The 27,127-nt window shown below is 34.1% G+C and overlaps 1 protein-coding gene across 1 annotated transcript in view; it reads left to right on the forward strand.

The window, feature by feature from the left end:
* Positions 1 to 671: 671 nt before the first annotated feature.
* Positions 672 to 27,127, forward strand: part of LOC104510362 (CUB and sushi domain-containing protein 1-like) — a gene marked incomplete at both ends in the record, with an annotated part of 31,891 nt that continues 5,435 nt past the window's right edge. The window contains 12 exons of the mRNA XM_010152589.1: positions 672 to 854; positions 1,923 to 2,099; positions 3,056 to 3,235; positions 4,568 to 4,741; positions 5,646 to 5,819; positions 8,809 to 8,882; positions 11,107 to 11,218; positions 11,980 to 12,159; positions 18,651 to 18,812; positions 19,905 to 20,017; positions 20,840 to 20,927; positions 26,102 to 26,234. Coding sequence (XP_010150891.1) covers positions 672 to 854; positions 1,923 to 2,099; positions 3,056 to 3,235; positions 4,568 to 4,741; positions 5,646 to 5,819; positions 8,809 to 8,882; positions 11,107 to 11,218; positions 11,980 to 12,159; positions 18,651 to 18,812; positions 19,905 to 20,017; positions 20,840 to 20,927; positions 26,102 to 26,234 — 1,750 coding nt within the window. The remainder of the gene's footprint in view (positions 855 to 1,922; positions 2,100 to 3,055; positions 3,236 to 4,567; positions 4,742 to 5,645; positions 5,820 to 8,808; positions 8,883 to 11,106; positions 11,219 to 11,979; positions 12,160 to 18,650; positions 18,813 to 19,904; positions 20,018 to 20,839; positions 20,928 to 26,101; positions 26,235 to 27,127) is intronic.

Here is a 27,127-nt window from a genome sequence, read left to right on the forward strand (position 1 = left end):
TCCTGCAGGAGCTGCTTTATCTGATAAGCCAGTTAACTGGCTCATCAGACCTATAAGGACATGTTTAAGAGGTCTGCTTTGCAACAACTTCTTTCTCTTCTAAAATTGTAACCAATACTTGCATAGGAATTTAAAAGATAAGGAAAATTACGGGATGTCTCTTGCATTCTTTTGACAGGTGCAAAGCACCAGATACCTTTTAGTCTTTTCTATGAATATATGTATTTCAAAAATATTTCTTAAGAAACTTGACTATAGTTCTCTTCACTCTTGCTGTTATCTAATTTTTTGTTATTAGAAGTTATTACCAACAGAGAAGTTGAACAATAATATACAATGTGTAGAACATGTTATTTATGTCAAAAAGACAACAGATTTGTTGAACTGACGAAAAATGACAGAGGCGCTTCCTGTGTTCACAATTATCTTTTAGCTTTTATTTATATCACGTTGTGTGTTTAGGTTTGTATGGGTCTGAGATAAGAAGTAGATTAAAAAGCCATGTTATTTTCATCTTTGGCTTTGGTTTCACACCCTCGCACTGGAAGAAAAGTGATAAATTATAATAGCAACAATGCAGTTAGTTGTCCTATTCACAAGAGAGTAAAATCACTACCACTACCTATGCACATAGTATCTCTGCCAATAATTCTGCTCTGTTATGTCTGCAGGAAATAATCCTGGCTATTGTGATGATCCGGGAGTACCATCTCATGGGTCTAGACTAGGGGAAGAGTTCAAAATAAAAAGCCTTCTACGTTTCTCATGTGAAATGGGTTATCAGCTGAGAGGATCTGCAGAACGAACATGCTTCCTTAATGGTTCCTGGTCAGGTGTACAGCCTGTGTGTGAAGGTATGCATTGATATCACTGGAATTTATGACACCATCGAATAGCATCTACTAATGGCCTTTTATTCTTTAATTTAAAAGAAATTCTATGCCAGAAATATGCTTTCATATTTCTCTGAAGAAATTCGATATAAAAGAGTTGGTGAACAGTTCATATTTTGCTTTGAAAACCTAAATCCAAACTGATAGCATTTTTAAGTATATATTTATAAGAAGACTGTGAAATAATCAATCTAGTTAAACAAATATTGAGCCTGAAAATAGAGGATACTCAAGTTAAATGTAAAATTAAACAAATATTTCAGAGTGAAGATATGAAAATGGAGTGATAAATAAATCAGTCATCTATCTTCTAGCAATACAGTAGTTTCATCTTCCCTTTCTTTGTAATGTCTATGCATCAAGGACTGAACAGATGATAAAATAATGTTGTATTCTTAACTAAGTATAAAGCTGGGGGCTCCTCAGTACTGGAGAGACATATACTTACTGGACAGAGTCCAGCAAAGGGCCATTAAAATGATGAAGGGACTAAAGCACCTCTCCTCTAAAGAATGGCTGAAAGAGCTAGGACTGTCAAGGCTAAGGAAGAAAATGTTCAGGAGTGATGTTATCAACATATATTACTGTCTGAAGACAGGGTGCACAGAAGATGGAGCCAGACTCTTTTCAGTGGTGCTAAGTGACAGGAAAAGAAGCAGCGGGCCCAAACTGAAACACAGGAGGTTTGTCTGAATATCAGGAAACATCTATTTACAGTGAGGCTGGCTGAGTACTGGCATGGGTTGCCCAGAGGCACGGTCGAGTCTCCATCCTTGGAGACAGTCAAAAGCCATCTGGGTATGGTCCTGGGCAACTGGAGTGGAACAAGCAGTTCAAACTATCTGAATCAGATATTGAAACAACAAAAGAAAAGAAGAGCAAGTAAAGCGATCATATAAACAAAGAGATATAAGGGGTTAACCCAAGAACATACCTAATAATTATTTTCTTAGTAAAACTTGCTGTAGCTTTTTTAAAGTTAGTCACTTATCATGAAATGATTGGGTTTTTTTAACCTTTTCTTCACAGCTGTATCTTGTGGGAACCCTGGAACCCCAGCCAATGGTATGATAATATACACTGATGGGATATTATTCTCCAGCTCAGTCATTTATGCCTGCTGGGAAGGTTACAAAACTTCAGGGCTAACTACTAGACATTGTACTGCTAATGGGACATGGACTGGCACTGCTCCAGACTGCACAGGTCAGAAATAAACTTTCTTCCTCTGAAGTTTTGAAGTAGTAAGTCATCCAGCTTTCCTACTGAAAATGATTCTTTTGTTAGATAAAATAACACTTTTTTTCCTATTCATCTGTCTTGTAATACACTAATATTTTATGTATCTAAAAGTGTGTGCCCTTTTAATACACACCATGAAATACCTTTTTAAGATGGATACGTAGGTAACTTTTCTGTATTTGTTTACATCATGAATGTCAACACTGAAAATATTAACATTATTCCTAAGAATAGGTGTTTCTCTAGAGTTTCCCTTTTTTTGCGTGTGTGGCTTATGTATAGAGGATGACATTTTGGTAGTTCTAAATCAGATTTTACCTAACTGGATACATTACTGAGACAGTTTTTGATTGATAGCCAAAGGAAACAGATCTGACAGATAACCATTCTGTGAAGGACCAAGAGTCAGGGAGGAGCAAGACTGTGATACTCTTTCCAGGAAAGCAAGTGGGGAGGAGAGGGGTGCTGCAAGGCCAGTAGGGTCAGTGGCCTCACTGGCAAGGCCAGACCCACAGTACATCAGTACAAAAAAAAAAGAAGAGGATTTTCGTAACTCTGATGGAATTGCATTGCATCATCAACATAAGGCATAAAGTGACAAAGATGTCAGTATGAAGGAAGGAGAAATCCAGTCAAAACTACCACTAACTTAACAGACTGCAGTAGCAGTACAGCATACCAGCTTAAGCTAGTGTATTTAAGGAACACAGTATTTGGCCCATGCTATTGCAATGCCTCAAAAGTAGGACTTTTTAGCTAGAAATTAAGATTATGGTTTTGATTTTGTATGAAATGTATTAATCAAAAGTTTTTTTGGTTTGGACACACACAAAAAAAAAATGACATTAGCTATACAAAGTTCAGTTTTTCATTGAATGTTTATTGAGAAAAAAAATCCCTTTTTGTCTTTTTTTCACTAGTGATCAGCTGTGGAGATCCAGGTGCATTAGCAAATGGCATTCAGTTTGGAACTGATTTTACCTTTAATAAGACAGTCAGCTATCAGTGCAACCCAGGATACTTGATGGAGCCTGCCAGTTCATCTACCATGCGTTGTATAGAAGATAGCACTTGGAACCAGAGTAAACCAATTTGCAAAGGTGTGATTTTGAACTTAGATAGTTTACAAATACTGTTTTGATACTATATGTAAAATTCACTAATCAGTGTCTTTATAAAGAATTTTCAAAACATTATCTGGGACAACAAACATGCAAATGCAACTAAAACATTTAGGTAAGTATTTGTGTCAAACGTATTTATTTTGCACATCTGCTGTGGTATAGTATCAACAAAAATTGTGGTATTGATGACTACAGTAGAAACAAATCACTCTGCAATAAAGATTATCAGAGTGCTCAGTTTAAAAGGTAGGTAAGAAGTACCCATTTTCTTTTTGGGGCCCTTTTATCGTGGATTAGATGGCTAAAATTCTGTAAAGGGATACTGCAAACCAAACTTCCTATAAAAGATTCCCTTGTTGCTGTAGTGTAGTCATCATAAATAGCCAAAAAGATGCTTCACAAATAGCTAATTACAAATTTTAACATAAAGGTCATAGTGGGGATGAGGCTGTAAGGCAAGCACGCAGCCTGGTGAAAATTGTTAGCACTACTGCAGCAGTTCAGGGAGTAAATTTAACAGCCAGGGGCATCTTCTGCTTATAAAAGTCCTGGACTGCCAACTCATCTAGCATGGCTTTAAAGTGATCTCTGTGTCTAGCCCACTAATTAAATTTTGGCATATGCATTTGACTGACTGCATTTTCTGTTGTAAAAATCACTGACTGAGTGATTTTACGGTTATGCTCTTTGTTGAAAGAACTGATGTGTAAATGTAAACTTGGTCATTCCAGATTTCATCATTTTGGGCAGTCTTTCAGAAGCTGGAAAACATCAGAAATTATTTAAATAGTCTTAGCCACTAATTACCAATAACGTCAATGTCCATTGTGTGCTAAAAGACTTTAAAAATGAGCAGGTGAATGAACAAAGTCATATTAAGGGCTTTAAATAATGCTTAAAAAATAGTTTAAGATAAAATGCAAATATTTAGAACCATAGAAACATATTTGTTGAAAAGAACCATATTTACTGAAAAGTTTTACCTTGCTTAGTAGCCTGTTGCCAAAATGAGCAGTAATGAATATGTAGGGAAGAGGCTCAGAACTAGATAAGCTGTATACTCTTCTGACTTCCAGAAACCTAGAGCTCAGGGTCTTCATAAAACTAGAGGTGGTATTTTTGTGCTTAAATTGGTTTTCTGTCTATTGCAGGCTGCTTTGTCAACACAGGAGTGGTTTGTTGGAACTGAACAGCATGAATTTTTGTTTGTTTGTTTTTAAAGTATGTGTAGGTATTATATTACATCCTCTTAAACGCTATGAAGTCTTGATTTTTTTTTTTTTTTTTTTTTTTTTTTGGGTGACATAGCTATTACCTGTGGCCCCCCTCCAGCAGTACTCTACGGGAAAGTGGAAGGATCTGATTATCGCTGGGGTGCCAGTGTGAGTTACAGCTGTGCAGAAGGCTATCAGTTATCTAACACAGCTATTCTCTCCTGTGAGGGTCGAGGAATTTGGCGGGGAGACATCCCACAATGTTTGCGTAAGTTTTCAGGGTACAGTTGTGTTGGGCTTTACCAAAGCTACAGTCAGTTGTCTTGGGCTAGCCAGTTTCTCACAGTTCAAAAAGGATTCAGCAAGATCAGGTAATACCACTGCAGGGTAGCCTCTTCCTTCTTCCAAAAAGCATACCTCATTATGGAATTGACTAATTGTGCCCATTTAAGGTCATGGTCTTCTTCCTTTCCCCAAAAGACACCTCCATCTTTTACCATTTTGAATGTTCTGAATGTGACTTGTAGTGAGCATCATTAAAATTTCCTTTACCATTTTCATTTTTTTCCCCTGTTTCTATTTCCATTAACAGGTGAAAGCAAGGATGCTAACCCTTAAGCTCATAGCTTTGCTCTGCTTTCTAAATTCTTTTTTTCTTTCTGAAGTCAACTACATACCCACATACCTTGTTCGTATTTGTTTTGAAGCTGCTTCTAAATCTGTCAACTCATCTCTTTCAGTGTTTCAAATCTTGTCAGGACCCTGACAAATATTTTGCCTTTTACTTAATTAGGGTAAAAATATTCCAGCCTACTCATCTGTGGGTGACTGATGTGAAAACTGGATAAATTCTGAAGCATTACAATATAGCATTGTCTACTTTTGTTTGAGATTACTTTGTCATCTAAATGTAATCAACATTTAAGTGTCTCAATTAAAAGTTTTATTTTTCAAGGTTAAGTTTTATGCTTATAATAACTATAACAGTGACAATGAATTTTAAATTGCTGTCAAGAATTTATTTGAGCTACAATCCTACACAGATAAATGAACATAGAATTTGTACTCATATTCAGTATGCCTGACATGCACATAAAACATTGTAGGATACTTAAGTTGAAGCATGTATGATTTTAATAATATTTTTTTTCTTTCCTTTTTTTATGTATTAGCTGTGTTTTGTGGTGATCCTGGTACTCCAGCAGAAGGACGCCTCAATGGAAAAAGTTTCACCTACAGATCTGAAGTTAGCTTTCAGTGCAGACCCCCATTTATTCTGATAGGCTCCTCAAGAAGATTCTGTCAAGCAGATGGTACTTGGAGTGGAATTCAGCCAACATGCATTGGTAATAGCTACCACTACTTATGCTATTTCTACTAAGAATATTCTTTGTAAACTATGACACTATCATAAATCTAGCAATTAGCTTTCCATATATAGAAGACGTCTGTGTAATATAAAAAGACCTACATAAATAAGGTTATATTTTGAGTATAACAATTTTAGGATAAACACAGTCACATATGAAGTCAATTGTAAATTTACATGATTGCCTGTCTATTTGAAATCCAGAATGTCAATAAGTGCAAGTGCATAAATTTGTTACAGCTATTTTTAGAATTTTTTAGATATGCAGAAGACTTTGGCAGATTAAAGACCAGATTCTCTCCCTGGAGAGTCAATGGCATTTGTCCGAATCAATCCTAAATCAAAAAGCTTTTTGTACTTTGTGAAAGTGGCTTGTACAACTCAAAAGGATGAAGCATGCTGGGTCTGATCTTTTGAAATTCTGATAAACTGCCGAGTACTATCAGTTTCTCACTGACTGATGTGCAACTGATAGGCTTTTAGCATGTTACACAATCAAACTAACTGAGAGAAATGTTGGACACCTGTAACTCCCACTGACATCAGCATTTGATCCAGCTCAGGGTGGCCTCTAGAAAAAATGATTTTTGTGCAATAATAGAAACATCCTCTTCGATATTTCTAAACAAATGCATACAGATATAGACAGTAGCCCATTTACGTATTTTGCTGTGGCTGAGACATTGGCTGTGTGGAAGACCTGGGGTGGGCAATCTGGGAAAAGGTGGCAAGCGTGATTATTAAAAGCAGCCTGTATTTGTAAGTTAAGATGTTAACACGCAATACTATTTTTTAATATGAATTCAAAATTCCTTCTCTCCACAGTTTTTATAACTGGACAATCCACCTTACTTATGTGTTTTGTAGCAGAGGCAAGAATGTTTACAAAAGCTAAATCTCAGGGCCATTGAGAAAAAAAGTGCATGAAAACACTGCATCAAAGACACAAGGTTTTCTTTGACATCATGGTTTTTATGTTTTCTTAAAAGGAAAGTATTAGACCAACAAAAATGTTTACAGATACCATTGTTAAGCAATTTGAAAATTAAGATCAGTGAACAATACCTAGAACAGTGCCTAGAATTAGCATAAGACAGAAAATGATGGCAACCTGTTCTATTTTTGGATATTGATAATTTTCTTTAAATATTGGAGAATTCTTTTTTTCTCACTTTCTTCAGATGAGACAGATCTTAAAAAAGACAACTCAGCTTCATGTGTCTGTTATTACTCATGGTATTTAAACTAATGATAATTTGTAAAAAGCTCTTGAGCTATTCAAGCAGCTCATGGTTAGGGGTGTGTTTGGGCTTTATTCTTGCACATTAGGTCAACATCCACCTAACTTCTGAAGCCTTTGGTAAATGTCAGTGCAGTTGAATCTTTATGCTCTACTGCTGGTCAACACTGAAAACGGAAGTTGACTTAGAGTGAAATGACATACCACATTACTCTATGTGATAAGTTCAGTTTTCCCTCTACAGAAAACTAAAAACTTTTACAGAGGAAATATAGTCACAAGTTGCATTCTTGGTGTCAGCACAAAAGCACACTTTGTTGCCAAGAGGGAATCACATAGTATGGAAGATCATAGAATCACAGAATGGTTTGGGTGGGAAGGGACCTTAAAGATCACCTAGTTCCAGCCCCCCTGCCATGGGCAGGGACACCTTCCACTAGACCAGGTTGCTCAAAGCCTCATCCAGCGTGGCCTTGAACACTTCCAGGGATGGGGCATCCACAGCTTCTCTGGGCAACCTGTTCCAGTGCCTCACCACCCTCTCCATGAACAACTTCTCCCTGATATCTAATCTAAACCTGCCCACTTTCAATTTAAACCCATTACCCCTTGTCCTGTCACTACAGGCCCTTGTAAAAAGTGTCCCCCTCCCCAGCTTCCTTGTGGGCCCCTTCAGGTACTGGAAGCCCCCAGATCTTCCTCTTCTCCAGCCTGAAGAAGTCCAACTCTCTCAGCCTGTCCCCATAGCAGAGGTGCTCCAGCCCTCTGAGCATCTTCGTGGCCTCCTCTGGGCTTGGTCCATCCGGTCTGTATCCTTTGGATATTGAGGGCTCCACAGCTGGACGCAGCACTCCAGGTGGGGTCTCACAAGAGCAGAGCAGAGAGGCAGAATCCCCTCCCTCGACCTGCTGGCCGCACTTCTCCTGATGCAGCCCAGGATCAAGTGCTGTGCTGTATACCTGTTGGATATGACTGGGCAACCCCAAAGCAAATGCACCATCAGAATGTCAAGAGGACATTGCTGAATCAAAAATAGTTTCAGGTTGCTTTAAGTTACACTTATCAAACTGATCATCATATAATTAATTATATTCTGCCAGAGTATTGGGGGAGAGGGGTATGGGGGTATACTGTCTTTCATTCTCCAGCAACAACTGAGGTAATACTCCGCTTGAAACCTAGTGACACAGAAAAAAATCTATCAAAAAATTAAGTATTTTATTTCCTATAAGGAAGCAGCTTGGCTTAGGTTTGGGTTGTTTTTGGTTTTTTGGGTTCTTTTTGGGGGGAGGGGACGGACGGGTTGTATTTATTTTAGAAATCTAATTTAGCCATTAAGCTGTTTGTTAGGAAAAAAGAGAGGAAAAATTTTTCCTTAATGTTCCATCTAAATTTTGAATAGTGGGATATTCTCTGTGTTCAAGAAAGTTTAAAAGGATAAACTTAGCAAAAATTAATTCAATCCTACCTCTGAAGTCTACACTGCCAAATAAACTTGCAAAAAATACTCTTAAATAATGGCAATGTACTGAAACAAAGTACTGTGATCTGTCATGGAAATTTAATTGGACATACAAGTGTAATATATGGAAATGCACATATTGTATTAAAAATTCAATTCTTGTAATCACTAGACATTTGTGAAATTATTATATCTTTGCAAACAGTTTTAGAGTATTCTTTCTATACCATAATAATATTTGTCATGTTTCACATTTTACATTAGATCCAGCTCACAATACATGTACAGACCCTGGTACTCCACATTTTGGAATACAAAACAGTTCCAGAGGTTATGAGGTAATTTGTTCTTTTATTTATTAGCTTTCTAAAATGAAGATGCATTTAGTAATTACAGATATATTAAATTATCTGTAGGCCTAAATGTCTGATTTCAACCTTAGGAAATTTCCATTCCTTTTTAATAAAAACTCATGCTTCATTCTAAGCCTTTTTTTAAACATACAGCTTAAACAAAGAACTTCTGACCCTGCAATATATCATGTTTTAAATCCTTTAGGATACTTCAGTAAGTAGGACTATTTATGAATTGATTACCTAATATGATATGACATTATGTAATGACTTTGCTTTATGATCATAATTCTTTCATACAGTGATGAACAGTCAGTAAATACCTAACAACCAAAGACATGTTGGATCTAAAGGCCATGTAGTCCTTGATGAAAAAGGCAGCAAATGGCTTTACTGAATTAACAATTCATGTTACATTTTATTCAGTCAGAGAAGATAAAATTATTTAATGTGTTGAATCTAGGTTCTTTGTGATGAATGTCCTTTCTATAATTCCCAAAATTCCTCACAGGTTATTAGTTTACCAAGTGACAGAAAGTGACTGAAGAAATAAAAGTAGATGCAATGTTGACTGATCTGCAGACAGTGTGGGATAACAGGCAGCAGACCTTTGAAGGGTTTTCCCCTATCTACCACCAATTTCTCTTGCCTCATTCATTTTGTGTATTTTGTGTTTCATTGTACTGTGACTGTTATGAATGCCTCCAATGTTTTTCATCTAAGTATTATATAAAGTGTGTACCACTTTTTTTTTCCCCCCCTGTAAAATGAGAAAGAAATATAACTCTCTAAGTACCTTGAACTTAGAAATAATTTTTTTTGCTTGGTCTTTTGGATTAGTGATGAAATACTTGCAACTCATCATTACTTACTGATACTAGAATTGGCAATTTCACAAAAAGTAAGGTGACTTAGGGTCAAGACCAGTTACATTTTGTTCTAGTCTCTACTACAGACATGCTGTGTGTCCTTGGCAAGATAGAGAGATAAATGTTTTTTAAAATAGTTGCAAATGGATAAGTTGACAAAATCGTATCAGTGATTTGACCTTTAAAAAGACCAGTGAATTTCCAAGCCACCTCAGGAAGAACAGATGTTGCATTTGCTGAACATCTAGCATAATAATCTATTTTTATATAGCTGAGTATGTAGTTACCAGGTAGACACTTCTGAAGATAATTTTTAATGTCCGTTGAAGTCCCAGTGAAATTTGTAGTGTAGCACTATCTTCGTTTATATACCTGCAAGCTATTTTATTAATATGCATTTATCACTACTCATTTGCAGCTTCCTTACATTTGTCCATGTGATATGTTAGTTAACAATAAGTTGCACAATTTCAAATAATATTAATTCTTATGGGTTTTTTTTTCATATTTATTGCTAAGGTGTTTTATCCAAAACAAAAGCAATACTTTACCCATCAGGCCAGCATCCTTAAATATCTTGGCCTGAAGTTGTATTGTGGTTACTTTTGTCAATAACATTATTAAGTCCGTTTTACTGGAACTTTCCACACAATCTCTCTCTCATATGTTATGAAAATTCCTCATCACTTGTAATTTTGTATCCAGTTTTCATGTTTTTCTATTCTCAGCAGCAGTCTAAAGAGAGTTTTTTCAGTTAATTTGTCTTTCTTTTCTGGGAAAGGTCACATCACAGTTGACCATAGGAAGTCTCACTCTGGTACTTGAACATCTCCAGTAAAACTTAGTTTATAGTAACAAGTGCTGTGTAAGGGATTGTGGCCTGGAGTTTTCTCTACTGAATTTATTTGTAGATGGAACAGTTCTTCATAGTATTTTCTTTGTCCTTTTTTAGTCAAGTCACATAATGAGAAGCCTTTGAAACAGACTTTATGGTCAAGTTCTATTGAAATACATCCACTGATGTACAAGAGAGAGACATCTCAGTCATTTAGTTTGCTTCTGTCACACTGACAAACTAATAAGCTGAAATATATGAGTGGCGTTCTTTTCCATGTGCACAGCCTTGTCAGTATTTTTCCACTTATTGCTTCCAAATAAGTTCACAAAATAGTAATTGCTCAAACTTTTAATCTCATTTAAAAAATTCTGAACTCTTAAAACTGTAAAAAGAGGACATTTTTATTTTTACAAAAAATATCTCTAGTAGCTTATCACCATCTTGATATCTGACTACAGGTGATGGATACCTCTTTTATCTAACATTCTGTTTTGATCCTCAGGTTGGAAGTACAGTCTTTTTCAGATGCAGAAAAGGTTATCATATTCAGGGATCTACAACTCGTTCTTGTCTTGCTAACTTAACTTGGAGTGGCATACAGTCTGAATGCATTCGTAAGTCTGGTTTCTTATCTAATGAGTTAGACTACTGTGCAATTTTTGAGAAGTTATGAAGTAATGCATGTGGAAATTCATAGTAAATTATATGTTACAAAACAATAAACTTTATTTAAAACAGTAGTTTTAAATGTTTTTGTTTTCTCTAAGACCAAAGATGTATTTGTGATATTAATTTGAAGTAAGATTACTCAGATTTTTTTTTTATGAAGTTCACAATATTTTACTTAAAAGGCTTATCCTAATTAACCCACTTCATTAGCTGCTTTAAATTAGTATAGTGGGTTTTTTTTTTTTTTTCTGTGTTGGATTACTAGAGAACAAAGGTGCACTGAGTATGCATGAGGCTATTTTGTTGACTAGTATTGTCTGTATCATAAATTAGAACTCAGCAAAATTCATGTTTTCTGGACTATGCATGAATATGCAAATGATTAATGTATTTATAGCTCTGTATAGTTTGGAGAAGATTGAATAACTACTTTATTAAATACACTGATACAAGGTAAAATTAATTCATTAGAATGACTTTAGATAGAATGACCTTAGAATGATAGCATCATTTCCATCCTCACCCAATAATACAACTATACACTCAGAGTTTTACAAGTGTATAGTTACTTGACATTTCTAAAAGGTGTACAGGGTTTACATAATGAAATGGAGTAAGTCGGCATGCATTTATTTCAAATTGCATACTCTAATCCTATGGAAACTGCTTACCATTACTTTTTCTAACTTAAAAAAAACCTTTACAGCTCATGCTTGCAGGCAGCCAGAGACACCAGCACATGTAGATGTGAAAGCAATAGATCTTCCTACTTTAGGGTATACTTTGGTGTATACCTGTCAACCAGGATTTTTTCTTGCTGGTGGGTCAGAGCATCGGACATGTAAACCAGATATGAAATGGACAGGAAAATCACCCATTTGTAAAAGTAAGTCATTACTCAAGGGTTATGTTGGACGCTACTTGGTTGGAGTTCATTTTTCCTGGTATTTTTATTTTAAATAGTAGGATTAATTTTTTCTACTTAGTATTTAAAAATGCATGTGATATAAACACCTTCTACTCTATGAAAGAAACATTAAAACCAAATAAAAGTGAGTAGAACTTCTAGAACTCTTGGATGAAAACCTAGGGATATGTGTGTGTAAATGAACAGGCACATATATATGTTTGCTCCTAACAAGAGCAAACAAAACCTAAACAACATAAAGTTTTACTTTTAACTGTATTTATGTCATGGTTTTAAAGAGTATTTTAATGTATTCAGTGTTTAATGTATGATTTTCTATTAGGAATAAAAAAATTATTTCATATCTTGGCTTTTAGACTCATTCAGGTATGCTTTTTGTGTAAGAAAATCCTTCTAAAATGAAAATTTAAAATAAAATAAAAAAATACATAATTGCATCAGATTCCACTTTTATTTGCATCTATATTAATTTCATATAGGTTTGCTAGAGTAGCCCTAAGTATATAATAATAAGGGTTAAATTTGCTCTTCAGAAGTGAATAAACATGGCTATACATTCCTGATTCATAAAAACAAGACAGAATTATATTTAGAACGTGAATAAAGGACAAGAGTCAGATGCCATGGGAAAGATGTTTTCCACATGATTTTTAATTCTGATATGTCAAGGAATGATAAATAGGTTTGTTGTTTAAACAATATTTGATTTTTCATTAATGTGTGGGTAGACGTCTTTGAACATTGTCAAGACATATGATCAGCACAAAAAACTTTATCTTCCTATTGTAGTTCCTTAAAGAGTGACTTTTTTCATGGATACCATATAATTAATAGTTTGAGTTAAATGATCTTGCATTTTTTTTTTGGGGGGGGGGGGTTGGGTTTTGTTCATTAAAGACAAAACCCAGAAAGTTTCTATAAGCAAGTTTTGGGGTTTTTTGTTTGTTTGTTTGGGTTTTTTTAATTGGCTTACAGTTTTAGGCATAATTCTCCTTGAGTACGCCACACTTTTTGTGCTTTCTTAGCACTTGATCAGTCTAATGAGCGAATTTTTTCTCCTGAAATAAAATTAAAAAAAAAAAAAAATCAGGAGATTAGCCTTCTTGAAGTGGCTAATGGTATGAGACCACAACTTGATATGGGGTCAGTGAACCTGCTAAGTGTACCGCTTACAGTTTTAGGCATAATTCTCCTTGAGTACGCCACACTTTTTGTGCTTTCTTAGCACTTGATCAGTCTAATGAGCGAATTTTTTCTCCTGAAATAAAATTAAAAAAAAAAAAAAATCAGGAGATTAGCCTTCTTGAAGTGGCTAATGGTATGAGACCACAACTTGATATGGGGTCAGTGAACCTGCTAAGTGTACCAGAAATATAGCAAATTACACCAGTTATGATTCTTTCCCATTATACCTGATTCTGTCATCTTAATCCAGCTCTCTGGCTTTTGCTGGTTTGTGCCATAAATGTATCAATCTTTATTAACACTATTTTTACTATATATAATATACTATTATTCGTAATTAAATATATTATTTGTCCCCTCTATAAGGCTCTCTTTTATAGCACTGGGACTGATATAAAAATTTTAGGCTGACATGTATGAAATACTTGGCTAGCCAGACAGCATTCCACAAGAAAAATGCTGTTTACCTAAATTATTTTCTGATAGTTTTGCGTGTGTAAGTTTGAACATTTAAAGTGGTCAAGACCAGTAATTTCTGTTTTAACTATGGCTCCATCGAATAAGAGATGATTGCATCCATTAGGCATTGTTTTAATATTCTATTTAACAAAAAGAAATATGTTCATGAAAATGATAATTTGTCTTTTTACTTGTAGGTAAAGGAGTGAGAGAAGTTAATGAAACTATAACTAAAACGCCAGGTTTGTATACAAGAAGAGTTTTAGATCTAAATAAATTAGGTTCATTTACACATTAGATTGCTATGAATAATAAAACTTTTTCCAATATTTAACAAGCACTTATTACTCATTTCAAAGGAACATAAATGTTGAGGTCTTTCATAATAACAGGTGCCATGTAAAACCTATTCTATGAAAATCTTTCCTAACAATTTTTTTTTTAATTTCTACAGTACCAATTTTGTGAATTGCACAAAAAAAAAAAACAAACCACCAAGCCAAAAGATAAAGCATATATAGACAAAACCCGGATTTGAAGTAGTTCTGTATCAGACAGATTGCTATAATGGAGAGCCTTATAATGAGCGTAGACTGCAATTTCAGAGATTGGGTTCAAAATTCTGCCTTTTATATTGCAAGTTTCCCAGTGTTGTAAGGAACCAAAAAAAAAAAAAAAAATCAGTTGTGGAAATTGTGATGGCCTTCATTTCATGGAAACTCTCAAGATATACGATAGAAGTTCCTAAACTGTGTGGACCACCAGCAGCAGGCAGACATTATTCTGCTTTCTATGCCTCCTCATCATCATGTGTATAGTTAATAATTTCCTTCTGCTAGTGACAAAATAAACAATTACAGCTGAAAATATCATGATGTAGATCTCTTTAGTTTCAAACATTTTCAGAAAATTAAAGGCCCAATTTATTTTTACTGACTTATATAACAATAATCACAGTTTTCACCAAATAAATGAGCCTGCACCTCTATATTCTGAATTTTAGCAAGCTGAAGGGAAAATAAGATTAATGGTTCACACCCAAGACAATTCACAAAGGACTCTGTAGAGTGGATGATATAAAAAGGCATTTCTGCTAATAATTAACCTTCCTGGTGAGTTTATAAGAGAGAGTGTCTGGTGAAACCATAGATGAGTTCTTCTCAAATGCATACTTCTGCAGACCCACAGTAAAGCAGTTTATAATGTTCATTCATTATAATTAATATACAGTCTTCATTTATTCGAGGATTCACTTCACCAAACTCCTTACTTACACGTTAATCTGCTACCACAGAAGTTTTGAGGTTTCAATGTCAAATTAAAATATAGACCAAACCTCCAAATCTATTCACTATGCACAGTATCACTTTCAATTCACAACACCTCATGTGCCTTATCTGTAGTTTTGATAAGTACTGTTTGAAAGCCATTTTTTAAAACAATGAAATATTATGACTGAAAATGCAAATAATGGTAACAAGAGAACTTAAACTGTGTAAAAAATTGAAATTAATTAATAAGGAAAAGTCTTAAGATGTCTTTAAAAACCAAGTCTGCACTATTATTGTCTTTTATAATTGTGAATTCTCTTGAGTATAGAACACGATGTATTTTGAAGCATTTTCTTTACCTTGTTATCTTAGCTCTTGGTACAATTCCATTTGGTGCTATATGTATTTTAAATGGGTTGAAATTAGTATTATTAAAATTGAGGTTTTGTAAAAGATCATATTCATGTTCCGATATCCTTTGTTCAGATATCTTAATATCATACCTTTATTATTGTTCATTAAATTGGTATTTTTGCCAGCATTAATGTATTCATAAGCAAAAGTAACTATAATTTTTACAGTACTGTAAATTGTAATTGAGTGTAATTGCAACTAAAGCATTCTCACAATACCCATGTGAAGTTTGAGAACTACAATACTCTGATTCCCATGGTTCTCACTGCTTTTTATAGTCTTTGCAAAAATAGTTAGGAGACTGTTTTAATGAGTAGCCATGGATTTCCCCACTTGTCACATTCTGGGGAGAATCTGCTGTTGGTGAAGTATTAGAATAATAATTCCCATTTCATTCTTCTCATTCTGCATTTCTCCACAGTGGGTGGGAATGGCAGGGACATTGCAAGGGCAGAAGTGCTTCAGAGCCATACCCATTCCTGAGCAGTATCCATGGTACTGCAGCACTTGTATTTTAACCTTTTACAGAAACATGACTGGGGAAGCAGAAATACATTTTTCTCTTTTCTTTCCAAAAAAAAGGGAGTGCAAATTCTATAAATTCTAAGTCAATATTACTATTTCAAAGAGATTAACAACTAATATTGACAGAATGGTTAGAGAAACCAGATACTGAAAATGTCGAATGTGACAAAGGAAGTATGGTGTCTGCTGCTTTATATGTCTTACATAGCACCTGTCACGTTACTACCAGTAAAACTAGATGTTCATCTTCCTGAAAATAAATGCAAATTCTATAAATTCTAAGTCAATATTACTATTTCAAAGAGATTAACAACTAATATTGACAGAATGGTTAGAGAAACCAGATACTGAAAATGTCGAATGTGACAAAGGAAGTATGGTGTCTGCTGCTTTATATGTCTTACATAGCACCTGTCACGTTACTACCAGTAAAACTAGATGTTCATCTTCCTGAAAATAAATTCAGACACACAATTTTAATTAAAAGCAAAGACAAATAAAAACAATTTTAACATATTTTTAAAATGCAAAGTTTCCCATTTGCACTAGGTCGCTATTGTAACAAAGCAATGAGAAATATGTAGAAAAGAGATTCTGATTTTGCAAAATATATAAATTATAAGATCTGTGAAATAAAAGGTGAAATTAAATATTTCAGATTTTCAGTGTTAAGCTGAGGTTACTTGGTGTAAAACCTCAGTCCCACACTGAATTTTGCTTTGGAAAGGGAGCACTTAATTCTTTGCACCTGTTGTACTCAAAGACATACAAAATGGATCTCCATTAGCATGGAATCTAGTGGTGGTACAGACAACATACTAATGATGTTTTCAAATCATGGCACGTGTAGCTTGAACATTTGAGTGTGGCTTTTGCATGATTTGAAAGCAAAAGGCACTGAAGAAGTTATCCTTCCTCTTTACAAAATGTATCCTAGGAACTATAATAATATTAAGAGACACTCAGTAGCTGATTCAGTCATCAGAATTACAGGTGTACTACCTGTCAGCATGTTTTGTTGGAAATATATGGTATTATTGATCTGTGTTTCTTTTTAATTTATTTTGCAAGCAGGGCTTAGATGGAGGAGGAAATATCCATGTAGTTTATTCAAAATGGATATATAGGATACCTACATTGATAAACTTCCTTCAATATAGACTTTACATATGCTCGGATCTTGATAAAATGCAGTGCAAAAAATCCAGTAATTTGAGAGTTGAGTTAGAAGAGTGTGAAACACCTCTATTATCAGTCTTTAGTTACTCAGCAAGTATCATTTGTAGTGCTCATGGACAGTAAGGGTGAATTTTAACAGTCACTATGGCTGTCATTTTGCCAAGATGTGATTGCTCAAAAAGTTCCTTTTATGAGGTTTTTCTTAAATCTATACTTCTCAACCTGTAATGCTAGAAAAAGCTTAAAATTAAGTAGAATAATGCCTATTTTCACTTGTCAGAAGCTGCCAGGAAACAGGGGGTGCTCCCTGGCCTAGAGGGTGTTTGGTTTCTTTTGGCCAAATGAACTGTTTGTTTAAGTTTACCTCATACTTGAAGGAAGTCTACCCCAGATTTTATAACAGCAAAATATATGGGAGAAATACATGGAACAGGAAAGTATATGGGAGAAATATATAAATGTGTAAGGAAGAAATGAATGTTCAAGATATGTAGCACCCTGAAAATGTAACTGACGTAAGATCTTCTCCTAAAATATTTTTTCTCTTCTGTGTTTCCATTTTAATGAATGTTAATATTGCAGACAGTGTTGAATAAGAGAGACTTTTTCTACACTGTCAGTCATTTAGCCAAATATTTAAAATACCACATTTCAGAACTTCTTTTTTTTTTCTTTTATAGAGGAAAAATATCAATAACATTAAATAATATATAACATCAAATGCATACACTTCTGCCTATAATTTATGTTTCATTTTGTAGGATTGTTTTGGTTTTTTTTTTACTTCAGATTATATAAACTGTTTTTTTCTGAGAAACAGACCTTTATTTTAAACCAAAAAGTTCCCTGCTCTATCAACTTCACTATTCTCTGGTGATACTGTATGGAGAAAAGATGTGGAGTCTAAAAATGACAGATAAAAACTTGTGCTAAACTGTATCTGGAATTCAGTGAATTAAGTTGAATATTCCGTTGATACTCAGTTGAAAGTCACACACCGTGCTGCTTTAATAGATTTCTGAAACAGAGTGGATGTCCTAAGAAAGCGTCTCCTTCCAGGAATCCCTGACTTCAAAACATTCTATTTTTTAAATCATACTTAAAAGTACAGGGCTTTAGGGGAAGAGTCCAGTATTTTTCATTTTCTTGGGGACATTCACTGAAGCACACAAGCCATGTAGTGTGAGGTTATTTAAGAACATATGTTGTAATGGACATGTGTAATATATTATAGGCAACTGTGTGGAAAGGTCAAGAGATATATTGTCTTTACTGTTGTAAAATTTTTACCATAATAGCTCCTTAGAACATTGGATAGGTATTAACAGAAAAAATGAAGAACATAAGCATGGCTAGAAAGATTGCTGCTTCTTTGTAGTTTACACCTTTGTTTCTTTTTTGCCCACTTTCATTCAGTTCCCTCAGATGTGTTTTTCATAAATTCACTGTGGAAAGGGTTCTATGAATATTTAGGAAAAAGACAGCCTGCTACTCTGACAGTTGATTGGTTCAATACTACAAGCAGCAAAGTGAATGCCACATTCATTGAGGTATCCAACATACAACTCAAACTATCAGGTAGGTTCAGAATTTGGTGTTAAAAAGATTTTGTTGTTGTTGTTGTTGTTGTTTTTTTAATCTGTTAAGTTTTGTTGCATTTTCTGCCAAACACAAAATGAAACAAAATCATAGAATCAAATGGTTTGGGTTCGAAGGGACCTTAAAGATCATATAGTTCCACCCCTCCCCTACCATGGGCAGGGACTTCACTCAAAATATTTCTCTGCGGATTTTGTAAAAGGAAAGGTCCTAATGTAATGGTCTGCACAGATTGCAGTCAAAGTGGTCACCCATCTATTTTTCCCCTTATATTTCAAATAAATATTGAAATAAGGTTTTTTCATCTCAGGCTTTTGGATAGTATTGATGTGTTGAACTCACAGGTAATATTGAAGTGGCAAACAAAATGTATATAGGCATTTTAAAAACTACCATTGAAAAACTCCATTATTGCATAGTGATTAATATCTGCTTTAAAACAATATGATATTGACAATGGCATAAAATAGGCACAGATCATTTAATAACTTAGTAAATTATGCATACCTTTAAATCAACATAGTGTATTCCTTTCTGAAAATCTAACTAGAAAGTTCTGATTTAGCTTGTGATCAGTTATATTTGAAAAAAACATTATCAGCTATCAGTACTTTTTAAGGTGAAAAGTTCAGAGAGAATTTCCATAGTCTGCCAAATAGCAAATTTTTTATCAGTACACTATTCATATGTACTATAGAAATATACTCTTATGATGTGAGATTCATTTTTTTCCATTTCAAGAAAATCCCAGGCAAGAAATTTTATCTGTATTCAGAATTATTGAAATATTGTATGAGAAGACAAATCATCTATGTATATAAAATTAAACAGTACAAAAACATTTTTGCATCCTGTTATAAAATATGATGTGGGCAGATAAATAAAATAAGTTTCATTTATTACAGCACTTTAGAACTTGTTTTCTCTCGGTTATAAAATCTGTTATTGCAGAATGTTTTCTACAAAATACTATATAGTTCTAAAACGATACACTTAGATTTGAAAGGATATTTGGAAAAACTGGTTGAAATATTGTTTAAGAGGCATGTGTTACCTCCCTTATGTTAATAGGTATTTACAAGAAAGAAGAAGCTCATTTGCTCTTGAAAGTTTTTCAGATCAAAGGACCTAGTGACATTTTTGTAAGCAAGTTTGAAAATGACAACTGGGCACTAGATGGTTATGTAAGTAACCAGACTGCTGTGGATAAAGCTTGCTAATTTGAAATAATATGAGATTTTCTATATACTTCTGTCCAACTTTTATGTTATAAATATGGCATAGGGCACTCTAGATCTCAGTGTACACATCACATTCTTTTTCTTTTAAAAAGTAGGTATACAAAAGTCTATCTGCCACACTCCCATTAAAATTTTTAGTTTACTAAGGGGAAGGTGGAGTGAATCAGTATATGTTGCCATGTTTGTGCCATGTTTTCTTCGATGAGAGTAGGAATTTTACATTTAGAAATAATCATAAAACATAGAATAGTTAGGGTTGGAAGGGACCCTATGATCATCTAGTTCCAAATTCCCTGCTGTGGACTGGGACACCTTCCACTAGACCATGTTGTCCTTTTTTATTTTTTGGTAAATAGTTCACTATTATAAAACATTTAATCTTGAAGAAAAAGAGAGTTATTTTACTCTTCACAGTTCTCCTTTGTGCTTCATAATGCTTTCTATAGAAAACAATGTAATACATGACAATTCAGTGGACTTTGATATCCATATAGTAATTCAATTATGTGTATGCCAGTTGAAGAATTTTAAATCACAGCAATATACATCAGACATTTTTAAGTCATTCCAGGTGTTTTTTTAACTTTATTTAATGCTGTTGCCAACTTAAAATGTTAAATATTATATAGAGAGTGCACTAGTATTTTAAAGGATAAAATTGAAAATCTAGGCTCCATGTATCTAAACTAACTCAGAAAATCAAATGGCTAAATATCCTTATTTATTTGTTTCAGAAATCTTTTTTTCTGTTTTAACATATTCCAGGTATCATCAGGGCTTGAAAGAGGTGTTTTCACCTATCAAGGTGATATACATGGAAAAGACTTTGGAAAATTTATGCTCCAAAGACAAGGTAAGTGCATTTGTAGAGGTATAATATATATAATCATTTTGGGTCTTGCAAGAATGAATTCAACAAATGATTCAGCTATCTAATTAAAGTAAGCATGCTTATTTCATACCATTGTTATTGTATAAAATATAGTGAAATATGCTTATTTGAACTATACAGTTCAAATCCCAGTTTACCTCTACTTAACATGTTGCCATCTCATATTTACTAGTATAGCAACCTAATAACTACAGGATCCTCTCAAAGAGGATGCCGTTGCAACTGCCTGCGTTTCTGTGAATATCTTTTTGAAAGTAACAGGGCTGTCATTCAATGCAAAGACATTTTCTGCTAAAATGTGTAAATTGCAGTCATAACTATATAGGAAATTAAAAGGACAGATTTCAGTTCTACTTTTTGCTGTCAAAAATATGAAATGAGTGACTGAGGAATATAGAAAAACTGTGGATTTAAGTTCTCCAGCAGTTGGTGAAAAACTAATCATTTTACTAATAAAATAATTTTGTCATAAAAACAAATAAAACATTTACTCATTAAATATTTACTGATAGAAAAATTGTGGCAAATAACAAGTATAGATATCTGCATTTCCTGATCCTCGAACTGCTGCAGAGTGGTTGAAACATTATATATATAACAAAGTACTAGGCTAGTAGGAGGAGACAGCCTAGCCAATATATCTGTAGCGGACTGTATCTACATTTTATAGATTGCCTTGGTTTCATTAACTTCATTGGTGCTATACCCAATAACTTTTAAAGTTCTGCAAAATCTCCCTTGTATTTCTTTGCTCTATTAACTGCTGTAATAGCAGTTATCATATGGATTCGATCATCTTGGCCACCTCTCAAATTACTATATATGTTTAATCCCAAGGGGCGGGAACCTTACTCTTTAGAGTCTTAGCCTAAGAACTGCCAATTATTCAAGCCAAATATAAATTCAGTCTTCAGAATAAACTTTCCTGTGGGACAGATTATTTTTCTGTCTGTACATTCATCTAAAATTTATCCCTGTATCTAAGATGCTTTTTGTTTCTAATAAGCACTCTGTAAAACTAAAGCATCAAGATTTGTTCAAATATCTGTCTTTTTTAGAAGCTTTTGATATCTCATAACAGTGAGCATATGTTTTATTGGTTTTGGTTTTGAAGGGATGTGGTTTTGTGCATTTTTTTTCTTAAGCCAGGCCAAAAAAGATATCCATGGTTTGCAAGGTACAAAATAAAAGTTTGGATCCATGTGTTTTAGCAGTGAAATGAATAACTCACGTAGGTAAATGAAAGACAAGCACAATGAAAAATCAATTTTTACAGCATTATCCAGTGGATTCTACAGTAGTGGAAAACATTGTCCATACCACCATATAGAGCTGAAATATGAGAGTTCAGTTTGTCTATTCCCAAAGCTAGTAAGGTGCCGAAGTGTCCAAGTTACACATGCATTCCTAAGCTGAAGGTCTCTCATCTTCACCTCTGACATCTCATCAAAGAGCTCACTAGAAATGCAGATGCTGTCTCTTTTGGAGGATTTTCTTATATGATTGCTGAATAGGCACTGATTGTCTATAAGTTGTTTGTCCTCTATCGAAGAACCCACAGCTAAAAGGAAACAGCAAATTTCCAGCCAACATGTTAATGTTTGTCCATACCCTCTCATATTCAAGGATAACTTGCTTTGTTTTCAAATCTGTTCTGTTCATGAGTACTCTGTTGAGTAAATGGTCTCGTATGTCCTCCAGCTGAAGATCTGACATATTTCCATTTCTTCAGTAACTTAAATTATTTGATGCCTTTACACTGAGCCAGAAGTATACATACATATATGCATGCACTGATGTATACATAATGCAGTATGAAATTCTTCACCTGCAAGCATACATCAAAAACCAGCATTTCCTGAGAGATACTTATTTGATGAAGAATTCCCTATCATAGAATCAGAGAATCATAGAATAGTTTGGGTTGGAAGGGACCTTAAGGACCATCTAGTTCCAACCCCCCTGCCATGCAGGTTGCTCAAAGTCTCATCCAGCCTGGCCTTCAACACCTCAATGGATGTGTCCAGTCTTGGAACTTAATGACATGAAAAAAAAAAAGAACTTTTTTTTCTAAGTACTGTTTATCCTTTTTCAGAAGAAATTCTGTTTGCTTCTAGCCTTAAAAAGTAACCCAAAGGGGAAGGAAATCTCTGTTACAAGTCTGCCAAAAGAATTAGAACTGTATGTGAGCCTGCTTAAGGGGCCCATGTTGTGACACCAAATTGTTTAACCTCGTTTGTCAAGTAATTAGTCTTTCTTGGGGACTTTGTTTTGTTTTGTTTTGTTGTGTTTTAGTAACTTGGTCTCTAAACTTCTAGAAAATGTTTATTCTAAAATCTTGGCCATTTTTATTCCATTCTGGACTGTCCTTTAAAATTGTATGAAAATTGTATCTTGTCTATTAGCATGCAGGTATTCAGACTTTTCTCATTTTAGCTTTGCCAACAACCAGTATTTAAGTTAGAGCAGTACAATAGGCTTTCCCATTTCTCATCATGATAATGCTGTCAGAATAAATACAAAGTTCACATCAGGATTTGTTTAATCACAAACAGCTCTGAAAATGATTGTAATAAGTAGATCAGACTGTGTTGAAGTTATATTGACTTATCATACATGGATAAAATTAAAATTATCCAGAACTGCAGCAAAGTTTCTCTTCCATAATGAGAAACACACCCGATGCACAGTCCAAACCTGGTCAACATTTCTCCAATGCCAATTAAAGATTGTGAACCTCAGTTAAAAATTTCAAGCTTGGTTACCCTAATGTGGTACTTCTAAACTTGCAGAGATATGAAATATTCAATTACCTCTTATAGGATATTTGAGTACTAAGTACTATTACCTGTGCGTCAGTTACCACAGATCACTTAAAAAGAAATCATCTAAATATATGTTTGTGCCTCGTTTTAAATGTTCAGTTACAAACAAAACAAAAAAAAAATTAAAATTTCAAATAATTCCATACCAAAATTTTATACAAAAATGTTTATTATTAATTTAAAACTGTTGTTTGATTTTAGCTAAATTCTGATTAGATATTTTATAATTTTTGTGCTACTTATACATTGAAATGTACCTATCATATGGTCCATGATAATAACTTGGAGATATAAATGAAGAGTTCATTGATCATATATATTTCTGTTTCGTTTGGTACTTGTCTAGAATTTAAAGTAAGATTATATTAATTGTAGGTTTTTGCTGATATAAGCTGACTACAGTGAATTTGACCATTATCATATTTGTTACTAATTACTCCAAATTATTGGAAAAAAATGCTGAGGATTGTGATAGTAAAGGATAAAGGCAGTGATAACTGCATGCAAATTTTTAAAATTTCTATTTTTTCTTCTATCCAATAAAAAAAGAGGCATTTAAATTAGCATTTCTTAAACTTCTCTTAACTGTGGTAACTACTTCATTCTCTCTGTCTTTAATTTAGAGTGGTTGAAGTACATGTGCAATACAATACGAAATACATAAACCAGTGCCAACAGGCCCTCTGCACCTTGAATTTTGCAAGAAATAATGGATTATTAAAGCCCAAATATTTTTATAATACATTGGTTCTTCTCTAAAACAGTTCAGTCTTAATTAAGATACTCCACAGTTGTTTGATAAAGCTCATGACATTATTCCAACTATCACACTATTCATTTTATTAATTTGAAAATGTTAACCTTCACCAGTTCTACAGAAAAATATAGAGAAGTTTAAAATGTGACAGATTAAAGAAGTGGAAAACATTCAAGTACAGTTTTTCGTCATGTTCAGTGATCAAATCTGGCAATTCTGAAATTCCTACGGGGGCTATCTTAATTTTAAAAGGAACTTATTAACTTCCTAGAATCTAATACTTTTTTGTAAAACAAATTGCACAAAATGTATTATAATATTAGCAATTGAAACATCTAAGTTTTAAAAATAGCTAACAGAGCAAAAACTTACCTTGTTCTTCTTTCTCATTAAGCTTAAACTGCAAGAAATGAGGGGAGAATTGTTTGCTTCTTTCCCCATTTTGCAACTTATTTTGATATTTTAGTAGGCTGCTAAAAGCAATGCAATGACTGTATCTCTGCTATATAGCTGGTCTGTGCTAGAGACTGATCGATGCTGTTGACATCAAGGAGGCAGTTGTGGTGTTTGAGACAGTGTGTACTGGTGGGTTGGCACATTTCTGAGGGGTAAACAGCAGTGTCTCCTGTTTTCTTTGCTAGTATAAGCAAAAATATCCCAGAACAGAAGGCCCAGATATATGTCCCAGACCCATCCTCTTTGTACTTTCCCTCTGTCCTGGTCTCTTTTCCTTGGATAGAATCTGTATATTGCTTTCTCAAGAACTGTGCATGCAAACAGGCAACATGGAGTTGGCTGTGTATATTTTTCACTATGAAATTATTTTTCATCCTTCACAATTTGAATTTTCAATTTGGCCATCTATTAAAGCAATTTAAGCTTCTCTTTTTATGCTTAGGGGAAAAACGCAATCTGCAAAATGCCTTACAGTCCAGGTTATCTGCTTGTTGATCACAGGAACCCAGCAAGGCCACACCACAGGCCTTTGCAATCTCTGCACCTCAGTTTTATCCCAGTGCAAACACAGCATCCAGAGGGTCTAAAACATGCTCATGTCTCACCCATAATAGGGGGTTACAAAGCAGGCAGGACATGCATACAAATGGTCAGACTTGGGAGTGCTATTGAGTTGAGTAGAACCATTGTGGTTTATTGCAGTTACCTCAGTTTTCTCTTCCTTTGTCATGTTTGAAGTGGTCTTACATTGCTTGTTGGTTTTAAGCTGAATATTAAGACTGCATGCATAGAATACTTTTTGCCGTGTTAATAATTTTTTCAGAAGGTATATGGCTTAACTGTATCAAATCAGTGACTCATGAGAGGTGTAGTTCATAATTATTTTACTTGCTGAATACTGTTTTCAAATAATTTTGATAGTTATTGATAAAGTGGTATTAATGAGATTTATACTATGATACTGCATGCTATTTATTTCATATTTTTAAATAGAATTATGTTTTCAGTACACAATTTTCTTCTATTCTTGAATAAAAAGAGAACTGTGAGATAGAAAACTTGGGAGTTTTATTTCTGTCCTTTTTGTTTCATTTCAGGTCCTTTAAGTGCAGACACAGACCTTTCAAATCACTATTACGGTACAAACAGCAGTTCTGTTGCCGCTGCCATCCTGGTGCCATTCTTTGCTCTAATATTATCAGGGTTTGCATTTTACCTCTACAAACACAGGTATTGTAAATGTTATTTATTGAGTAACTTAATAAGCTTTTTGTTTTAATTCTGATAGGTAAGTGTAACTAGAGAACACAAAGCTAAAGCTTTCAAGAGTATCTTCACTCTAGAAAGAAATATTTCTAAGCATTCCCATGAAGGGGTTTAGTGCAAAACAATTCTTTATAGTGAACAAGAAAAATGAGTCACTGTGTTGAGGAGCAAAGACCTATAAAATTTCTTGGTTTGTTAGGTTCATTAGGCTGAATCAGATTGAAATCTCAGGTCACATGGTTTATTCTTTCTTTTCAATGCTTTATTAATTTGAACATATACTGCTTCTTCCAAAATGCTTATGAGTATTAATTATACAAACTGAAAAAATCCATAAATACCATGAGGGAACAGCATAATGAGACTACTTACAGTACATGCTGAACAAGCTAGTGGATACTACTAGAATTGGCGCCACTTCAGCTCATGTAAATCTTACTAGATAATGCAATAAATCTAACCATTTTATCTGAAATTTGGTTTAAAAGCTGATATCTGTATCTTTTGAACATTTATTCATTCTGAGTGCTATATGGCTAGAGATTTCTGGAACAATTCTTGGGTTTTTTATATTGACCTACAATAGTCTCTGACCTCATATTATCTGCAGTTTGCAAAATGGTGTTTAACAAAAATGCTGATTTGTAACATAATCTTAAAAGTTTTGTTCTATAACCATGATACCAAGAGTATGTTGTGATTTTAAAACATAGGAACAGACATAGCTGACATAGGAAAACTGAAGTCTACCATTGCCCTACAATGGGCTGGACTGTCTACCTACCTGAGCATTAGATAATTTGGGAAAAAGAAATTGCAGTGGTGCTTGAACTTGTGAACTCCAGTTAAAATGATAC

Source organism: Eurypyga helias, unplaced genomic scaffold (genome assembly GCF_000690775.1).
Source record: "Eurypyga helias isolate BGI_N326 unplaced genomic scaffold, ASM69077v1 scaffold3565, whole genome shotgun sequence".
Lineage (NCBI taxonomy): Eukaryota > Metazoa > Chordata > Aves > Eurypygiformes > Eurypygidae > Eurypyga > Eurypyga helias.